This window comes from Photinus pyralis, unplaced genomic scaffold, assembly GCF_008802855.1.
Source record: "Photinus pyralis isolate 1611_PpyrPB1 unplaced genomic scaffold, Ppyr1.3 Ppyr1.4_LG1, whole genome shotgun sequence".
Taxonomy (NCBI): domain Eukaryota; kingdom Metazoa; phylum Arthropoda; class Insecta; order Coleoptera; family Lampyridae; genus Photinus; species Photinus pyralis.
In genome coordinates this window covers 4,341,205-4,348,756 of record NW_022170249.1, presented here as the reverse complement: position 1 = coordinate 4,348,756, position 7,552 = coordinate 4,341,205, and the positions used below count along the sequence as shown (strand labels likewise).

General features: G+C 36.2%; 1 protein-coding gene across 1 annotated transcript; it reads right to left on the bottom strand.

The window, feature by feature from the left end:
- Positions 1-1,468: 1,468 nt before the first annotated feature.
- Positions 1,469-2,732, bottom strand: LOC116159598. The gene is made up of 5 exons (XM_031472618.1): positions 2,591-2,732; positions 2,414-2,541; positions 1,936-1,961; positions 1,857-1,883; positions 1,469-1,800 (listed from the first exon to the last, which is right to left on the bottom strand). The coding sequence occupies exons 1-5, from the start codon at positions 2,606-2,608 to the stop codon at positions 1,598-1,600; spliced, it is 402 nt and encodes a 133-aa protein (XP_031328478.1). The 5' UTR covers positions 2,609-2,732; the 3' UTR covers positions 1,469-1,597.
- Positions 2,733-7,552: the final 4,820 nt, after the last annotated feature.

Sequence of the window (7,552 nt, the reverse complement as noted above, 5' to 3'; positions counted from 1 at the left end):
CCCCAATGCCCTTACACGTGCGGGTGGTAAAAACAGCAATCAGTTTGGTCAGTATATTACCATTGAATAATAAATTCAGATTTATTATTCAATGGTATTACGATTTACGAAAGTTACGTAAGTAACAAACCAAATTATTTGTTTATCCACCTGACGTACCGACACGACACCCCTTCACTACACGAGGAAAATTAGTCTTAGTACTCCTAGATCAGTTTGCCATTTTTGCTGGTACTAATGGCGTTGATTGACGGATTTCAATCGATGCTAATTTATAGCAACAACACCTAAAAACACATTATTTTAGCGTGTTGGTAATAGGGTGTTTTGTTTGAGTTGTTGATTATAGTGAATCTGAATATTGTGTGCGCGGAATGGGAAGGGAAAGATGCGTACCTACATAAGAAAATGTACGGAGGGAAACGATATTGCGAATTGTAGTACCGCCTCCTCAGTACTCTAAATCTACACCCCGCAGACCCCTGAGAAACTAAGCGACGGGTATAGAAGCCTGAACTTGAAAGTGATAATGAACATGTTTTGCAAAGTTATGAGGAAGGTGTTGAAGTAAGTGTTCTGTAAAACTTTGTGTAGGTAGGTAAAAGCCAAAGAGTAAATTATATGGGTACTCTTTTGGTAAAGGTATCAAGGAGTGAAATGTTTTAAAAATAATTGAAGTAGTTGTATTCTATAAAAAATTAAAAGCTTGTCGATTGTATGTATTCAATATCTTTGATTTAAACGTGGATATATCAAGGTAAGATCCAGGATACAATTTCACATTTTGTAATCTACGCGCGTACGGTATAAGGGGTCGCATGGCAGCATTTGGTCTGACTGGTTGTCCTGGACCTCCTCTCCACGTATTATTTAGGATACACATCCCGCCTCGGCCCTCTGACTAGGACCCTCGGCCAATTGATCAGTTACGGCGATCTATGTCTCTCATTTTCCTCCCGGCTAACACACCTGCAAGTCGAGATGACCCCCTAACTGTTTGTATTATCAATGAGGTCTTAGATTTTTCGTTCGATTCGAGCGAATACGTCACTCAGCGGTAATCATCGGACGCTACCCGAGACCGCATTAAAGAGTAATGGTCATGGCACTCTCGGAGCCCATCCAGGATATCTGCCAGGGGTTTTACACAACAATATCCTAACAACAGAGCACGGCCAACATGATGGCCTGCACCATTCACTCACCACTTACTACACGTGGGAGAAATTCACATTCCAAGGCTAGTACGCCAAACTCAATACTTCCGATGCTCCCCTTAGCATATCTTAGGATCTTTACCAGAGTGCGTGCGCATCCTTAACTGTCTTAACACAATCCCATAAGACCCTTGCGCCCATCAGTGCAGAATTGCGTATACTTGACCAGTCAGCTTACCACATTTATCAAATAGGGGTTGCGTTGACAATTTACTTTTTCATTATCAAGGCCGTGCAGTAGGTAGATATTGATAAAAGTAAACACATTTTTATTTTCCAAGCATTGATTCAATAAACATGTTGGTTAACAATACAAACCGCATTTAAACAAGTAGGCCGAGTATCTCGGTTTGTAATAAAAAATGGACAGTGCGTTGCTCCTAAATAGGGCAACAACCATTGGGTGATTTAATGCAATTTTGCTGTACGTAACTAAACATCTGACCAGTAGGGCATGGAGTATGTGAGGATGTTACTCCCCATCCAAACCAACCTGCAACGCAAGTATAATAACTGATGCATTCTCTTCCAGGGAATTTCGTGGGTTCCGCTTTATTACAGGTTGGTGGCTCGTAAGTTATTACTAAAAATGTTTTATTATCCGATAAAGCCCATAAATATTTCGTCAAGGATACTTACTCTCGCGACATCCAGCTTTATTTCCATCTAAAATGAAAATAGTTACGTGCTATAGTAATTAAATGTGTAGCTAACTTACTGGGTGCCGTTGTTGGTGAGGTGGGACTAAAATCAGAAAAAATTGTTCGGTAGTAAACAGCTAAGAAATAAATGCGCAAGACGGTTTGTGACACATCGATGAATTTGCAGTCATAGTTTATGCTGCAGTCATTTCATCAAAGGTGAGCTATGGGTAGCAACGAAAAGCCCAGGAATCATCTTTGGTGATAATGACCGTATGTTAAAACACTAGGTATAGTTTTAGCAATGGCATCATAGTGCAGAAACTGAAATAAACGCACGAAATATTGAAATTTTTGGGGGACACATACTTTAATTTAATAGCAGCAACTCTCAATAACGCTTTATTATATTCAACGATAAACCGAAACAAACCATCTCGCGAAATTTAGTCCACTTGTGGATTCGCCACTCGTGAATTAAATCCTTAGAATACCTATTTGACTATCTGTCTAACACAACTGTGTTGAAACTTTTTTGGTATAACTTGTACTTACTCAGTGCCATTGAGCGGACAGCAGCACTTAGACGTTGGCGCTTTGACGGAGATATCAAAATTGCAGTTAGGTGCAGTGATTGAAACAGTTTTTTGGGAAACTGCAAATCCTGCTATAGAAAGGAAGGCCTGAATAAAAAGAAGTGTGTGAAGAAATTCGTCAAATATATTCCCTTACCAGTATCACAATCTTCATCTTGACGACTACCTACCTATAATGAAGTTAATTTCTAGTATCTTGTAATGAAAATCGACCATTTTAATATTTGATATTCTTATCAGTGTGCTCATGTGCTGACGGCTAATAAATTGTTGGTGAAGTAAACTCAGTCGCACCTGATAAAAACATATTTATAAGACTTACACTTTAAAAGTTTCCACCCCATCGGTTTGTTACACGGAAAGACAACCAATTGTACCTTTATGGAAATAGGCGGATTAGGTCATTTTCAAAAACTTTACAAAGCCAAAAAATATCACAGTTACCTTTGCCTTGAACTGAACAAACAGGTGTCATATTTGGCTAAGATGAAGATTACATGGGCAAACGTATCGTCTCGTTAAAATAAACATGTTTTCCACGTGTTCAATTAAAATGGAAAAACAGTTTTTTTTTATTTGACTCGACTGGATCTTAAGTGGGTACGTTTGGACATTGGTCCACCCACCAAAAGTGCCATAGTCGAACTTTCGTCAGATAGATGTAACAGTTACTTATACATTATAAAAGGTTGGAGACCTTCGCTCGCTTTCCTAGCACAATTAATTTTACCCACCACTAGTCCCCAAGGTCTTGCGTTAGCATACCATCGATGCCATATAGGCATTATACAGATGCATCAATACCGTTACCTTACAGAAGTTTGGCCTATCTCTTTTTAAAAAAAATCAAAATCAAAACTTGACTCTTTGCTTTGACTGCATTCGAAAATTCCAACATTGAATAATTTAATAATTATTCATTTTTGATCGCCCACTGTACCTACAACTAGGTATAATACTTGAATCTATTTTTGAATCTTCTTGCTGGCTGTCTATACGTTCTCGTTTTCTGCAACAGACCCTAAAGTTGCATTAAGTATTAGCTAACCACTTGTGCGTGAGTGACGTTTGTTATGGTATCCTCCAGTGGTTTGTACCCATGCAGGTTCATAGCAATTTCAGTGTGGATGACTCTGGAGCAACATCAAGTAGTTCTTCGGATTAAAAATTTATAAATGTATAATACTTCCAATATAGATTCATTTTTGATCAACGTCCACTGAAATTGGATCAACATCAAAACCATAAAAATCATATTTAGATCAATTTTAAAGTGGTAATCAATTTAAATAATGTAACTACCCCTTACACTTATCTCCTTATATTTTCTTCTGCTAACTGCAATAGGTACAACAGTAGGAAAGAAGTTGAAACGAGTGACATGAATTGCAATCCAAAATCAACCGCATCAGTGACTCTTCATTTCTAATGTACCACAAAAGCTAAAATTGACTGCAAAATTTAGTAATTTTTATATGATTTGAGCATTTTATGTACAAAACAAAATTCAAAACATTTCTGATTACTTTGTTACTCATTGTCACATTTTTTCTTTCGCTCATTGTAATTTACACCTACTTATAGCATTTCAGTTAATCATCTTCAATAATTAACCCTTAATTCTTCTCTCTTTTTACTTTCATACTTTCACCCGCCTCTTCAATTAATTTATCAAATTGTTCTCAAATTGTAAAATTTTAATATACAGTTGAAATCGGGAGTCTGTGGCCCTGCGCCATTAATTTTTGAATCAATTTCGGACAAGTTTTTGTCGATTTCGCACACTTGATAGATGTTACAATGTAACGTATGTCTGAAATTGATTCACAAATCAATGACGCAGGGCCACGATCCTTAAACAACCCAAATTTACTCGGTAAAATACAAACCTCTTGTGCAATTACATATAAGTGACAAATAAACCTTCTGAGAGACGCCTAATTTTATGCAACCAAAATAACATGCGCACGCATTTTGTACTGTCATTCTTGATTTTAATAAAAACGACAGTTTTACGTTATGATGGAGAGATATTACATTCGCCCTCTATTTCCCTTATGTTTCTCATGGGATTTTCTTCCACAAAAATTAAAACATATAGTTTCATATTCGCATTTAAATAACCAGTAATGTTAAAGTGATCAACACACAAAATAAGTCTCTTGCGCTCCTTACACTATTACCGGCACTATGCCAATTGATACATCGCACACGAACGAAAATAAAAATACGGAAGCCAAAGCAACAATATTCAAATTAATTAATGTGGCAGCCAGATCTTTGTTTGAAGAAGTTATTTTGGTTGCATAAAATTACGCGTCCTTCAGAAGAGTTTTTGTCATTTAAAACTAGACATAGAAAATCCCTCTCTCTCTACTTTTAAAGGAATATCACTGTAGATGGTGATTTAACAAAATGTTTAGTATTGAATGTACAGGAATCAAATTTGCTAATAATGTATAATTATTAGCGAATATACTAAACCGTCAAATGTCGTTAGCTGAGTTCGACTCCGATCTTAACCCTATTATTTTCGAAATAGACCTGGTACAAAGCAACAATCTCACAAAATACACGCGATCGTACAAAGGTACAAACACGCAGATTGGAATACATTTCGCAAGACATTCTACACTAACTTAACAATGAACAACATTAATACAATAGCGAACAACTAAACGAAGAAACGGTTAAATTAACAAACGGAACTAAAAACAAGTTAAAAAGTAATCGTAAACGATTTACATAAAACGCATTTCCATTCATTTCACATTTGTAAGATGCAACTTCTGTTAAAATCGTAAAAATCCGGCCACAAATATGAAAGATAGCGTTGCACATGGGCAATCCATTTTTGACGTGCTACTTCAAGTTCAGTTTATGAAGAGAATTTCATTTCAATGCTTTTCTAAATAGGAAAGTTGTAACTGCGCATGCGCAAACCTAAATTTTGAAACTAATGTTAGATTTTCCTTTGTTCCAAGCTCCTAAATATCAAATTTCACTTAAATGCTTCCATAAATAAAAAAAGTTGACACTGCGCATGCGCGAAACCAAATTTTGAAACTGGCGTTTGATTTTCCTTTATTCCAAGTGCCTAGGTATCAATTTTCATTCAAATACTTTTATAAGTAAAAAAGTTTGCAATTCGGTTTATAAATGGTCGAGATGCGAAAAGGGCACTGTGAATTTTGAATCGATTCAACTTTTGGCATTGCGTATTATATGGCTAAAGCTATGCCCATATTGAATTTCATGCAATTCAGTTAATAACTAACGGAGATGTAAAAGCGATCGGACATTTCTAAACAAAGTTATCGTTCACACGGACAGATACAGGGACAGATAGACAAAGGAACAGACGCACAGACCAACAGACAGACGACAGACAGCAATACAAAATTATAAACGATCTCTAGGATCGTTAATAAACGGCAAAAGTGTAAAATTATGGAACATGTAAAAAACGGTTTTTTGTTTTTTTTTACAATAACTTTTTTTGTAAGCGGTACAGAAAAAATTCCTTCCTTGGTGCAAGACTCGACACCATAACGAACCAGCGAAAAAAGTAGAACAATAGCTCTTAAGATAAAGAACTAGTAGCGTCGCAAAACAAGAGGACGGACGGACAAAGTGGCCACAATAGCGCATTTTTTTTTATTTTTGTGGAAATGCGCTAAAAATAGTAACAAACTCGGTAACAAACGTCGAAAAATCATTAAATGAAAAGTATACAAGGATACTCTACCACATGACGTACCTACTAAAAAATATAAAAATACAATCGGAAAAAGGATGGCAACGTACACTCGACCCCCACATCAAAAATTAAAATAGAACTACAACAGACGCAATCAAACGAAAATTTGGTCTAAAACCTCGCCAACATATTAAAATAAACCACGAACGGTGCTCTCTGGAAATTGAGTGAAATCCTTAAGTCGCCATCAAAATTTATTTTATTGTTCAAACAAAATGTACCCTTTTACAATAAATTATTAACCTTGGTACATAAATAAAGTTAGAAGCCGTGTAAAAACCTAAATTAACATAAAATAAAATTAAAGCAAGTAGCTATTGAAGTAAATTCTTAACCTAAACGAACTCAAGCTCAGCAACAAAAGAAAATAATTAATGCTCACGTTCATAAATTAGGACCTTGCTCTAATTGTAACGGAAATGCTCCAGACATGACGTCGCCTTTGGCGCTCTGGAATTTTCTACGCGCGCGATTATTCGAGAATGTACTAGACTTACATTGCTTGCGTGTATAAATGGTTGCGGACCGAACATCGCGGCAGTTTACTATCGAACGAGATCGAGCGCGGAAATAGTTATTTACGTTATAAGTCCGGTAGGTTACTTGTAACAGTACGAGTTAGACATTATGGACGAGGCGACGTCAGGAGCCGAGTCAAGAATGTCTTAAACGAGTACTGTTACAAGTAACCTACCGGACGTATATCGTAACGTATTTTATTTCATACTGTAAGTCTGTTTTGTATCATTATTTCATTTCAAAGATTACAAAATTTCATTATATTGTAAAAATCGCATTACCTTGTTTCTGTGGCAACGGCCGTTGCTATAGTTTGTAGTTTGTTGACATTGAATTTTTTTCACTGAAAAATGGACGCTATAAACGTCGTGGGATGTTCCACTGTTCCCGATACAATCCTGTCGAAAGAAATCTCATAAAAGGCGCTTTCTTTCGGCTGCTTAGCAATCATGATTTCAAAATCGTGATTCGTAGGATCACGTTTTACGAAAGAACGCGCGAATTTAAATCAAAGTATGGTTAAGTTTACGTATAGTACACATTTGCATTCGAATTACGTATTTTTTGTTTGGATTATGAAAATAATTTAAATACAAGTGGAAGTACTTGCACAATTATGCTCCTCTTCAGTTACAAATATTGACTAATCGAACATTTGAGCAAAAATATCCTTGCATTTATAGGTTAGGAATTCGTGATCATAAAACTTTTATGTTCAGTTTGTTCACACGATTTTAGCAATCATGATCATAAGATCACACTTCGAAAGAACGTGATTTGACAATCCAAACGCGTTTGAATCACCGAAAGAAAGCGCCT

Bases quoted from the DNA above. Each gene is read 5' to 3' on its own strand.
- LOC116159598 (XM_031472618.1), bottom strand. The intron at 1,962-2,413 runs GTAAGTACAAGT...TTCTGATTTTAG, and splicing joins TGTCCGCTCAATGGCACTGA to TCCCACCTCACCAACAACGG. The intron at 1,801-1,856 runs GTAAGTATCCTT...AAACATTTTTAG, and splicing joins TAAAGCTGGATGTCGCGAGA to TAATAACTTACGAGCCACCA.